Genomic DNA, 13,597 nt, shown 5'->3' with positions numbered 1-13,597 from the left:
GTTAATAATTAATAAAAATAATTTTACTACTTTTCACTTTAAAATGTTGGTAACTCATCTATCATTGTTAATTACTTATGTAACAAAATTTGACGGTAAACGAATAATGAATTTTTTAAAATTATCAATACAAAACTTTACTTACAAATAGCCATGGTGTTTTTTTAAGCGACGACAAATAAAATCCTTGGAACCTAAAGGAATCAACACTCTCACTATGAAAGTTGAATTCGTACTGCGTCGAAGCGCGCCGTTTTGACGCTTTACGAAGGTAGTCCATTCGCGCATGCGCGATACACATTCTGCAGACGCAAAGTTTTAACGTCTGCAATTTACAAGCGATAATCAAACGAATGAAGTGAGTCATGAATTATTGATGCACATTCATGTTTAGATACAAAAAAGGTTAAATACTATTCTTTCATAATTTTAGATGCATTGAGAACTTTTTTTAAATATCTGAAAACACATACTTTGTTGAAAGTATATAAAAAAGATGTATTAAATAATATCGGATTTCTATATGTTTAAGTTTTAATTTATACACAATTTTGAAATATTTTAAATAATATTGCAATACTTAAGGTAATCATGATATTTATAACTATGCGTTATGCGGACAATTCAATGTAACTGATAAATGGTTCACGTAGTATGATTCATATAATCCAATTTCTTCGCTGATCCGTTATATTAACAGATGTAGATCATTTGAAGTAACTTATTTATTGACGACATAAGTGGCATTAAGAAATTTATCATTCCTCAACGATTAAGTCATTAAAATATGTAATTTTGCAAATCGTAAAATGTTTTAAAATACAGATTTTGTAGAAATGGTTGACTATGTACATATGTATATCACACACATGCATATTAATTTCTTACGTTACTGCAGAAAGATTTAGAGCATTAATGATGTCATTGTTATAAGTACTCAGGACATCAGTAAAGATTTACATGTAACGGCTTGTTTTTACGACGATGATATGTAACGTTAAACGAATGTGATTACGTTTACATGAATCTTTAATCAAGCATGATGTTTTCAACTGAATTACTTTCAGCTTTCAGCCATGCTCAACCCTATAGCAAATGTAATTTCATATATTCATGGTTTTGGTGACCCCGTTAAATAATAACAGGTTACTACGAGATAGTGATTCCAATGATTCATTCTGAATACGTAGGCACCGTGAAACTTTCAGTAGATTGTATTACCTTGTAAGATTACTCGTAAGATTATTCGATCGCAGTTCCATATATTCTAAACATGAGAATTATTGAAGCCTAATAATTTGAATGAAATTTAATTTTAAATTTAAAAGAATTATTATTGTTCGATGGTAATGTTGATGTAATGTTGAAAATTTGAGGATAGAAGTTTCTTATAAGGATATCAAAATGAAGAATTAAGTAGTATGTATCAAAATGTATTATTTATTTAGAAAGGAAAGACTTTTTTTATCATATATACAATGGTATACAATATAAGAAAACACTTAAATTATATATGCGAGAACGAAACTGAGAACGAAAACATTCGAAAAAATTTATAACCTGCACAAATACTATGTATCATAAGACAACTTCAAGCTTTAACAATTCCAGCTAATTCCTTGATTTGAGTTATTAAATGGTTATTGTATATTTTATAATCTATAGGGGATACACTGACACATGTTGCTTTTAATCTGTTCTCATCCTGTAAATAAAAATTATTTATATTGGTATGTTAATAATTGTAGGAGATTTCGGAGTTTCATTCTTATCGGGATAATACAACGTACATTAAACACTTCCAATTTAACTCGTAGTTTAAATAGAAAGCTTTTAAATGTTGCGTCACCAAATTTTTCGAGGTAGGCATCATTATCATTTTCTTGTAATTCTCCAAGTTCTTGGCTTGAAATACCCAATATTTTTTCTGCTTCTTCACTGAATGCTGTAGCCCATTGGTTATCTGTCCAATCCGCTAAGCTTAACTACGAAGTTATTAAATATCATTAAACTTAAATGACTATTTGAACATATACTAAAAATTTCTTTGACTTACACTCGCAAGTAAACGATATTTATAGTTAGGGAATTCTTTATCACACTTTTCGCATCTGTACATATCATTTGCTTGATCAATCAACTGCAAGGAACAATTTTTTTTAAAATTAAGCAGTCCTTTTTAAATGCATAAAATGCAAGATAACCATTACCTTCTTTTTACAAGTTTCAGTAGGGCAAGCTTTGTACAGAGCATTTTCGATACGAATCATATTAACAGTTGCCTTTACTGTATATATGTCAATTCCTTTGAAACCCAATTCCATTTCTCTCGCTTCCCCAAATGTAATCCATGGTCCACTTCCACCTCCACCTCCAAGTGCTTTTGAGAGTGATTTTGCTTCTTCGTTACGACCAATTGTATTAAACCAACCACGTAATCTATATTAAAATAAGACATTGCTTTAAAAAAAAATCGTTGAAATACTAATATTTTACATGGGTTCAAAATAAATATTACTACCTATGTGCTGCTGGAATATCTGGATCGATTTGAAGGACTGTTGCGCTAATAGTAGATAGGTTCTTTCCTCCATTAAATTCACCAATGCGTGCTCCTTTGATAGCTAAAACTGGATTATTATTTCCATCAAATTCTTCAGCTTGTGATCCCCATAATGTGAGACATACCTAGAAACTCAGTCAAATATAACTATGGAAACATTAAATTAAAAATTCTTTAATTTGTTGGTTTGAGTAAGTAAAATATTTACCATAGTATTACTTTCATCCACAATATTAATATCCCTTTTTTTAAGTTCTCTACCCGTGGTTCGTGACGTTAACATTTGTAAATCACCGTAAGATTTCACAATACCCAAGATATCTATGATAAATCAATATTTCAATTAATGCATCAAATATATTGTATAAGTCTATGTATTTTAAATTAATATTTAGGTACCCATTAAATCATTTTTTTCCTTTTTTTCAATATCATTGATTGGTACAAAGTTGAACTGCAGGCTTGGAATGTCATTTCCCGAGTCATGACATGGAATGATTTCAGAGTCACCAATCAGAGTCATTTCATAATCATTTTTCAAGTTATTAAATTGTTTATTTGCTGTTTTTAAGCTAGCTCTGGAAATATAATAAACTTTTCCAACCTATAATGAATGTAATTAAAATGTAATATTATGATTTGAACAATAGATACTCATCATAAATACCTCAAGCATATCATAGAATTTATCACACTGATCTTTGAATGCTGTACACCTGATTTCTCCACTTTCATCTACAAGATCCATAGAGAACAATTTTCCTTCACCACGTGAATTGCTCCATGTTCTAATGTTAGATTTACTGACAACTCTTGCTTTTATTACCCACCTGCAGATATTGATATTCAGAATATTTTACAATTATAATATTAAAGTAAATATAGAATACATTTACCTATTTTGATAAGGACTCAATGCTACAATTGGAGTTGTTGATATATTATCAGTAGAAGGTTGTGGTACATTTTTCTGAAGCATAAAGGTATCTAGAAAAGAATATATTATTACAATTCATAATTAATATGTTTTATAATAATTCAATGCCAGCTCATATTACTTTGCTGTTGTTGCTGTTGAGGAGGAGGTTGTGCAAGTTTAGAGTCACAATCAGCTTCAGCATTTGTTGGATTTCCAATTTTATGTCCAACTTCATCACCAGGAACTTTCAAATCAATATTTAATATCACCATGACTCGTCTACAATAAATAAAACTTAATAATATACTATTTTACTTTAAAATTGTATCAAGTACAAACTATTAAATGCTCATTGCATACTTTTGTTTTCCAGCATTATTTACCATACTTATAGCATATCTATTTATTTGACAAATAGAAAATTCAGTTAACACATTTTCTGTTATCATTGAATTTAACTGTGTAGCTAACATTGTGAATGAGTTTACTCTTTTCCCATCAGACACTAGCAGTCTATAACGTTCTCCACTACTTGAACTAGCCAATTTTTTATGACCCTATAAAAAAAAATCAACAAGTTCAACACTGGCAATTCATAATATTAAATGTATTTTTTATCTTATTAACATGTTTTATCGTAATGCATTTCGTATTACAACCGATTAAGAAAAATATACAAGTTGCTTACCAATATTTGCAGTACCGGTTTATCGACGTCCACACCATTCATGATTTTCTAAAATTTAAGTAATATTAAAACTACAATTAAATGAAAATTGTAGAATACAAATACTACATTGAAACTTACATCCAATGCTCCTTCAGTAAGTGAATACATTTTGTATAACAATAACAAACAACTTCTAAAATGTCAAAAAAATGTATACAATTCCTCCCTTCAGAAGCTATTTACGTTTGTAGACGTTAGAACGCCATTTACCGCTTTCAAGGACAATTTTAAACCAAGACTATGTAAAACCAAGATGACAAAAGACATGAGTGTACTTTTCACCAATCAATGTAGAATTTCGATACAGGGTGTCCCGTAACTCCTCGAATACCCGGAAATGGGAGGTTACTGGGGTGACTCTGAACAACTTTTTCCTTTACCAAATTGTTTGTTGAAGCTTCTTTTTTGAATTATTAAGGAAAAACACTGGCCAATCAGAGCACGCGTAGAGCCCGCGCTCAGGGACGAAGAACAGAGGCTCATTCGTATTTTTTAGATTTTCATTACGAGCTCAGATAAAAAAGTTGTAAAAACGACCTTCGCTATTTTCTTCGCGATTCCGACTAATTGCAGTTTTTTCAAAAATTAAGCCTTATAAAAATAGCGGTGCAAAGTCAAATTTTTTTTACAGCGATCGATAACCGAGAAGTCACGCGTACGCGTCGTTCACGATAGCGTGCGGGTGATCTCTGTCGCTGCCCTGAGCGCGGGCTCTACGCGCGCTCTGATTGGCCAGTGTTTTTCGTTAATAATTCAAAAATGAAGCTTCAAACAATATTTTGGTAAAGGAAAAAGTTGTTCAGAGTCACCCCAGCAACCACCCATTTCCGGGTGTTCGAGGAGTTACGGGACACCCTGTATATTGACTTTAATCCGTCTCAAACAAAAAATTACTAGAAATTACCAGACAAAACGTTAATTTCAAAAATAGCAAAGGCATGGCATATTGACCATTTTGTTGGTTCATGCCATAACTGTCTTACCTCGTGTTCGCGTTCCAAGGGATCCATTTTGTGAGAATACCGGTTCGATTAATAAGAGGTATAGTAACTGAAAGCAGTAAAATGAATGGAATTGTAAGAAGCACGTTACGTTCGTCCGTAATCAGGAATCTTTTTTCGTCTACTTCGAGCACTGGAACCGCAAATAATCAATTAAGAACACTATGGAACGTTGGTTTTCAACAAGCCCAAATTGCACCTATCGTTTCAGTAAAAACGTTTAAGCACCAAAATATTCTTTGTAATTGCGGTTGTTGCCGGAGTGGTCACACCAAAGGTATATTTATTATATCGTAAATAGTTTTATAATTTTATCGAATCACACGTTTGAATACGATCGATTTATTGCAACTTAGATGTATGCGATAAACCATGTCTCATCAAATTTAATAGTTGCGTTTATAAGTATTTATATACACATTACAATATAATAAGAATTATATATAGTTTTAATCTTTTTTTTACTTTGCAATGTATAATGAAAGTTTCATCACTTCAACATTTCTTAAAGTAATGAAAGTACTTGTTTGTTGAGTAATTATTTTAATTTGTTTGTTAGCTGAGAAGGAGCTTGTAGAATTTCTAGCAGAAGAAATCATAGCAGAAAAGAAAGCACAAAAATTGAAAACTATTCCTACTGAATTAGATGGTTTTAAAGTATCTCTTGACGGTGCAGATGTTACTTTAGAGAAAAAACAGGACAATGAAACGTAAAAAAAAATTCTTCATACAAAGCTAACAATAACAGAAAGTATATGTTTTGCTTGAACAATAATTCTTCTTTATAGGATTAAAATTTCATTCAACATAAACCATACAGTTGATGCTGATGCTCAACCTGAAGTGGAAATGACCAATGACAATCCAGACATTGGTGACATGAAAAGTAAACCATCCTTCACAGTAGATGTTTTGAGGGGAAACCAAACTCTTGGATTCACCTGTTCATTTAATAGCGAACCTGGTGCATCAGGTGCTAACGAAAGCTTTGGTAAATGAAACTCATTTCTAACTTATAATACGTATTATTGCATTAAATGAAAATATCTTCCATGCAAATGTTATTTAATTTTAGATGATATCTTTGGCATCGATGAAATTACTTTGTATACAGGAGAGAATTCTGATAAAGTATATGCTGTTGCTGGTGAAATTATTGATGGGGTAAGTGGTACATTTTGAAATTATTTGATATGTATGTATAAATAAAAATGTTATGAATTATGTATTAACCAAAGTGTTGAGTACAGATTGGTACATTTAGTAGCCATTTTGATTATTGATCTTTGGAAGAGTAAAACATTCTCCTATGAAATGATTTTATTATTCATAAAATCTCTGAAGTAAGAGAATGTAACACCTATTCTCTACAAATTTATGTAATTTAATGTATCTCTCTTCATATACATATACATAAATTTATATTACATTTATTTTTCAGTATCTGTATGATTTGCTGATGAATTACCTAGAAGAAAAAGGTGTTTCAAATGAGTTTGCAGAAAAGTTGGTTGAACTCAGTACAAGTTATGAACATACAGCATATGTTAGTTTGTTAGAAGGCCTTTCAAAATTCACATCTAAACAATAATTATTTTCTAATTTTACTTTCTATTGTATTTATAATTGTTTAGGCATAGAATACGTTTATGTAAAAATATGTTTATAATAAATACATGTAATAGTCCAATTCATCACTTTTATTAAACAGTTTCAAGAAAAATAAAAATACTATGATGCATCCCTGTTATGTAATCAATAATATTGTTGTATTTTCTTTTAAATAAAAGAAATATTGTGAGCTAATACAACTAGTAAACTTTTACATTGTACTAAAATTAAAATGATTTGTTTAGATAATAAAATTTGTAACTTCCATAAGTATAAGTATCTTCAATGCTGTAAGATAAAAGTAAGGCAAGTTGAACTAAAAAAAGAAGAGTAATGTTGAAATCCGGTTTCAATGAATTCTTTATACGTGCCAACTGTACTAAGTAAGAATATGCTCAAAGTAATGGAGTTCAGTGAAACAATGGCGTAGGTAACCAGTGCGGGTTACAAAGAGTGTCGTCGATTTAATAAATTATTTCGACGATCGCAAAGAAATGTCGAACCGCGATCCGGACAATTTGATGGCTACAAACGATGAAAATTTCGACTACTTATTCAAGATCGTTCTCATTGGCGATTGCGGCACAGGAAAAACATGTGTCGTTCAAAGATTTCGATCTGGTACATTTATCGAGAGGCATGGAAACACAATCGGTGTAGACTTTTCCATGAAAACCGTACTAATCGATAATAAGAAAGTTAAGGTATGTTTATTTGATCTATGATCGATAAAGTACTAAAGTTTTTCAATTTTTTTGAAATTTAACCTACACGTTATCTACATATAAATCTTTGAAAGATTTAACGTTCTTTCACGATGCAATTATTTGAAAAAATATCATTTTTTATTAGAATTAACGTAATATTAAACAGGCATTGTTCGTTAAAAATAGGTTTTCACCTTATGACATGATATGTTGCGAAAGACATAATAAAACGATCTACAAGTTTAACATATTCCTAACGATACATTTTTCGAATTATTCGAATTATTTTGCAGGAATAATAATGTTCCATTCTTTAACGCAACATAATAATTATAATAATAGTGTTATTATAAATTGAAAATACATAATTTTTAATATTACACTAAGTATATGTTCATTTAAGGTCTTTATGATTGTAGTTGCAAATATGGGATACAGCTGGTCAAGAAAGATTTCGCACAATAACTCAAAGCTATTATAGATCCGCTAATGGTGTTATTGTAGGTATGTAAAAAATATTACTTTCTTTTCTTCTTATTTAAATATATGTCTTTTATAATAACTCAAGTGAATTTCAGTTTATGATATTACAAAAAGGTCTACATTCTTAAGTTTACAACACTGGGTTGAAGAAGTACGAAGTATAACATTTTTAGGTAATAAATGTGATTTAGAACATTTACGGGAAGTTGAAAAAGGAGAGGCAGAAGCCCTTTGTCCATACCTTCCTGAAGTGCTACAAGTAGTGGAAACATCAGCCAAAGAAAATACCAATATAGATTCTGTGTTTTTTTACCTGGCATCTGAGCTTAAAGTAAGCATACAATTTTTATACAAAGTAATGTATAAAATATAGAAATACAAATATTTCAGTTATATTTTATAGTATATAAAACATACATTTTTTTTACTTATTTTTAGAGAAGACATGAAAATCGCCAAATAAATACTAGTGGAGATGAAGTTGTTAGACTTGGTGCAGGTCGAAAATTGTCTTCCTGCTCAGCATGCTCATATAAAATATTTTAAATAGAGATTCTTAACAAATGATGTGCATAACCTTCCCAAGTTCAAATTTGTACATAAAATGGAAAAATATTGTACAATATTTTTATAATGATTTAATTAGTGTGATATTAGAACAAATGTGGGTTATATTATTGATCATGACAAAAGCATAATAATCGTGGTGTTGCGCCAGTATTTTGTACAATTGTTTAATTATGGAACAAGAACTCTGCTACGAATTTATAACAATCGAAAAAATGACCACTGTCAATTTTTGTAGACAGTTAAGATCAAGTATTTTAACTTATACATTTGTAAATATGAACACATAGACTTTATATATCCTATGACAATGATGTACTTTGAATATTTATAAATGCACTGAAAGTGGATGCCCGTATTTATTTGTAACGAAATGAATCTCAAAACAGAAATAATATATTAATATATTTTTTCAAATTAATCATTCGCTATTGTACTATTTTTTTAACATTGTTGTAATATTGAAATTATCGAAATAAAATGTGAAAGAGATCGTACCTTGCATAAATTTATCATAAAATTAAAAGAAACGAAACTAATACTTAAAAGAATATAATTGAACAATATATTGAATAACAGTAACTATTTATTAACATTTGTAAAACCTTACAAAACAAGAACCATTTGTTTGCAAGTTACAATTTACACTTTATAGTTGTTTTATTCGTTTTTTTAAACAAAACATGGAAAAAAATGTTACAATAAAAATATAAGTTAATTTACATATGTGGTATATAAGTAACAAAAATACTGAATTACTTTGTTATGCATAATCTTTCATTTTTGGTATATTATATGTATATGCAATAGATAAGCTTATTAATATAAATATTTCCCCTAATTCAGTAGAAACTTTGATTGCAGAATATTTCATTTTAAAGGCACTCTTTTAATATGCATTTAAAAACTTCCTATTCTTTACTTTTTCTACTAATATTTAGATGATCAACAGATTAGTATCCAAAAACAAGCGTAGCAAGAAAACAGTATCTTTTCGAGGGTTCTTTTATATGAATTAATATTACATATACTTTATTTCTGTATTACTTCCATTATAACGAAGAACAATGATTTTGACTTCTTTTTACTAAAAAGTGCAATCCATACACAATAGATATATTAAAAAATATACATGATAAACAAACATAAAAGATATACTTTTTGTAAATACAATTCATAAACTTTTTACATGTATCTATCATATGTTTTAATAACATTCTCATTTTTATAAACAAATTTAAGAATCAAAAGTATACAAATTATTCTTAGTGCATGCAATTTCCTGACATTAAGAACATATTTATTAAGTAATATAGTTTTATTTTAGTTATTAATTAATTTATTTCAATTATATAAATAATTATTCACCATTCTGGAATTTTATTTAATAACTAATGCTGTCCCCAATTATTTATTTTGTTACCATATTAAGCAAACCAATTAATAAGCTAAGAATTAAGGGCTATCACAAATTTCATACCCTTTTGTAAATTCTTCTATATTTTTCATCCACTTGTGCAAGATAGTAAGTTCCAGGGAACATGTCATTAATGCTACTTTGTGGACTAAATGGTACAGTGTGACAATTCTGTTCACGCCACTCTAATATCTTTGTATAATCTGCAGGAGAAATCTTCTGACGGGCATCCAGTTCTTGTTTAATATAAGAAACTGATGAGATAATTTTCATTAAATCAGATCCCTCTTTTGAGTTTTCTGTTATTGTTAATGAATACATGGTAGAACAAAATCCTGAGCCATATGAAAATATTCCCACTTTAGCACCTGCTAATTCTGTCATAGGTTTGCTAATTAGTAAAGAAGCTAATCCAGAATATACAGAGGGAGTATACATATTTCCTACTTGATTTGCTATAAGTAAAGATGGTTGGGTCTTTTGGAAAAAGTCTGTTTTACTCAAATTTATAAATGCTTTTTCAATATCTTTATCAAAATAAGTCTCTTCAAGCTTAACATCATGAAACTTTGCTAACTCTGGATATTGCTTAGATATCTTTTCTTTAGGTGTGTTCAGAAAGTCAATAAATGCTAATCTAGCAAATGATTTTTGTACTAATTTACAGTATGGAGAATGAAACAAGAATGAATCAAAATTATCTAAAGTCACACTGTCATTATGCTTGTTTTTTACCTTTTTACAATAAGTCTGATAACAATTATCCAATGCACTTATATAACATTTAATTGATAATTGTCCATCTACAACAGGATATTCAGATGTTAGGTTTGGTTTGTAAAAGTCATACGCATGTTTCATACATGATGACCTTATTCCACGATCGATTATCAGAGGTGCATCTGGTCCAACCACCATTGCTATGGCTCCAGCACCGCCAGTTGGTCTAGCACTTCCAGTAGAATATACAGCATTATCACCAGCAACAACTAAAGCCAATCTACCATCCCAAGCACTGCTTTCTACCCAAGACACAGCATTTAAAAGGGCAGCAGTGCCTCCATAGCAAGCATTAGTTGTATCTGCTCCTTCTATGTCTGTACAACCATGTGGTTCAAACAACTGCATGAGGACAGACTTCACTGATTTGCTCTTGTCTATTATGGTCTCTGTTCCAACTTCTAATCTTCCAACATCTTGTGGTTTTATATTATATCTATCCATTAATCTATGCACAACTGTTAAGCACAAAGAATTAATATCTTCACGGTCATTGCAAAAGCCCATCCTAGATTGACCTAAACCAATAGTGTACTTTCCAGAAGACACACCATCAAATTGTTCTAGTTCTGCTTGCTCAATATACTGAGCAGGAAAATATACTTCTATTGCTTTAATACCAACATCTTTTGGCCACATGATGTTCAATTTTAATCAAGTGATTCTGTTCAATATTGTGATATATTTAGATTATATAAATCTTCTTGTAGGTATAATACTTGTGGAGTAATTCTCAAAATGTTGTACTCATGACAATGTATAAAAAAGAAGTATTTTGAGTCCACTTGAAAATGTTCGTAAAGCCGGTTGATCGCTGACTATGCATTAAAGATGTTCTCCAAATGTTATAATCTTTATGTAATGTCTACACGTGATGCCGATTGACCGTTGACTGCATCAAAGAGGTTCTCCAAATTTCATGTTCTTTGTGAAATGCCTCTTTGGCACTTGACACCGATGATAATTTTGTAAAGATAATAATAATATCTTTCAAAAATTCAGCACTTGACGACTATGTCTTTCTTGAAATCGTAACTTTAAGCCAAGAAAATGTATGCTTTGAGGACAGACACAGCACTGCTAGAAGTAAACCCACCGATGAATTCAGGTTAGAAGTGAAACTCGACAGGTGAAAATTACGGTCACCGAATGACTTCCTATCGCGTGTTTTGAAGCTCGTTTGACCTTTTTTTCCGACTATAGATCGGTCCAACTAATCTATCTACTAAAAGAAATCGAACTTACAAACTAACGTTCCACGAGCAAATGCTGCTCGCCGAGCTGCCGCCACTTATTCAACTAGTCGCGCCGTTCTTTGGAGGGGATAACAAATTCATTTGATTCTCTTTACGAATACATTATATTCGGCTTACTTATTTTTTTACTCAAAATATTTCATTTTATAAATATTACTCACGATTTATCCTTTTTCCTAGATTCTATGAACATTGATTTTGAAATTAGATGATAATATGAAGAAAAAGGGTAACAATTGAAATGTTAATCATTTTTAGAATGTTTAATTCACTTCACGCTGTTCGTATTTTAAGGACGCATTTCATAAATATTTGCACGTAAGTTAGAGCATGCGTTGTTAGAAATAAAACTCTTACCGACGGATGTACCGTTTTGAAGGTAACTTATATAGAAATAATTATAGATTTGTATATGTAAGTTGCGCTGTTCACGTTTAACGTAACGTAACGGTACAAATGAAAATAAGCATCTGGAATGAATTTTCGTGAAAGCGAACGGTACCGTGAATGGAAGGAAGAGCAATTGCATACCGGTCAAAGGGAACTCATTGTTGGACGATCTTGGAAATTTTACTTTTCGATGGATACTAGATCCTGTTCTATCAACGTATACAAGTACAATATAAGAGAGAACGATAAAAAAAATAATGATTAATAAATTCCTAAAGTGATATTGTGCCTGATATTGTGCAAGTTTTTGTCCTTTATTTCATTCTACTACAATGATCAAACGAGGTCAAAGCAGATACTAATCGATTATTAAGTAATTACCTATGTAAGTCAATGAGTTCCTTCTATAATTGTCATGGTACGTGACATGATTTTCAATAATGTTTCTTTATCTTGAATTTATTTTCACCGAAGTATGTGAAAAGTTAGTATTATAATATTGGTTTAGAAATTTCACAAAAAATATATATTGACCTCGTGGCTTGCACATAAATAATTCAACTGATGCTAAAAACATGTAAATTTTAACTGCTTCTATTTAGATCTCAGTTATTCAGAATAAGTTTGAACGTTTTGACGGAGTGTTCGTGTCAAAGAGCACCAATTGTTCTCTTAAAATTCGTTTATCTCTATTGTAATTTTCGTTTTACTTTCAATATTTATATCGCTCACATCTAAGATCGTATGATAAATTTTTACGACAAACATAGATGGCACAAGTAATACTATAATTTTCTGAAAATTGTACTTTACTTTTTCTTCATAGAAAATATCAAATTCTTTTGCGACGAAAAATAAGTTAGGAAAGGAGGACAGGAACAAAAAAGATTAGAATATGAAACGAGTTGTCTCTAAGTTCTTCGCGTGTCGAACACCATGGGAACACGTGGACCAATCCAACTAAATGATTTTGTTTCTTTTTCACTTTCTAACAGCACGTTTTATGCAAAACACTTTGAATATCTCTGATTTTTTCCTCTTTTATACTATCTACGGAATACTTACATAAGTCGTACGTGAATGAGAAAAAATATATTTATAGACACAAAAGACTTGGGTTTAAAACTGAGCAACATTTTTTATGATTTTGTATATAATTTACTGAATACATAA

At 30.3% G+C, this 13,597-nt stretch overlaps 5 protein-coding genes across 5 annotated transcripts in view; 2 read left to right on the top strand and 3 right to left on the bottom strand.

Annotated features, from left to right (window-relative positions):
- LOC108572874 overlaps positions 1-244 on the bottom strand; it is a 9,319-nt gene extending 9,075 nt beyond the window's left edge. The window contains exon 1 of the mRNA XM_017935197.1: positions 146-244. Coding sequence (XP_017790686.1) covers positions 146-155 — 10 coding nt within the window. The 5' untranslated portion in view covers positions 156-244. The remainder of the gene's footprint in view (positions 1-145) is intronic.
- Positions 245-1,591: 1,347 nt separating this feature from the next.
- Positions 1,592-4,320, bottom strand: LOC108572924 (replication protein A 70 kDa DNA-binding subunit). Its single transcript, XM_017935265.1, has 13 exons — positions 4,291-4,320; positions 4,171-4,218; positions 3,843-4,039; positions 3,622-3,761; positions 3,460-3,550; positions 3,231-3,393; positions 2,963-3,167; positions 2,772-2,884; positions 2,522-2,688; positions 2,211-2,439; positions 2,057-2,140; positions 1,791-1,985; positions 1,592-1,705 (listed from the first exon to the last, which is right to left on the bottom strand). Exons 1-13 carry the CDS (start codon positions 4,318-4,320, stop codon positions 1,592-1,594), a joined length of 1,776 nt encoding a protein of 591 aa, XP_017790754.1.
- Positions 4,321-5,201: 881 nt separating this feature from the next.
- On the top strand, positions 5,202-6,804 carry LOC108572950 (complement component 1 Q subcomponent-binding protein, mitochondrial). The gene is made up of 5 exons (XM_017935296.1): positions 5,202-5,490; positions 5,773-5,923; positions 6,002-6,204; positions 6,289-6,377; positions 6,655-6,804. Exons 1-5 carry the CDS (start codon positions 5,277-5,279, stop codon positions 6,802-6,804), a joined length of 807 nt encoding a protein of 268 aa, XP_017790785.1. The 5' UTR covers positions 5,202-5,276.
- Positions 6,805-7,253: 449 nt separating this feature from the next.
- On the top strand, positions 7,254-8,560 carry LOC108572943 (ras-related protein Rab-43). The gene is made up of 4 exons (XM_017935290.1): positions 7,254-7,528; positions 7,951-8,035; positions 8,110-8,345; positions 8,453-8,560. The coding sequence occupies exons 1-4, from the start codon at positions 7,319-7,321 to the stop codon at positions 8,558-8,560; spliced, it is 639 nt and encodes a 212-aa protein (XP_017790779.1). The 5' UTR covers positions 7,254-7,318.
- A 1,423-nt stretch (positions 8,561-9,983) lies between these two features.
- LOC108572938 (hydroxymethylglutaryl-CoA synthase 1) lies at positions 9,984-11,417 on the bottom strand. The gene has a single exon (XM_017935282.1). It carries the CDS (start codon positions 11,415-11,417, stop codon positions 10,056-10,058), a length of 1,362 nt encoding a protein of 453 aa, XP_017790771.1. The 3' UTR covers positions 9,984-10,055.
- Between the last annotated feature and the right edge of the window lie 2,180 nt (positions 11,418-13,597).

This window comes from Habropoda laboriosa, unplaced genomic scaffold (genome assembly GCF_001263275.1).
Source record: "Habropoda laboriosa isolate 0110345459 unplaced genomic scaffold, ASM126327v1 scaffold102, whole genome shotgun sequence".
NCBI lineage: Eukaryota > Metazoa > Arthropoda > Insecta > Hymenoptera > Apidae > Habropoda > Habropoda laboriosa.
This window is presented reverse-complemented; position numbering and strand designations above follow the sequence as displayed.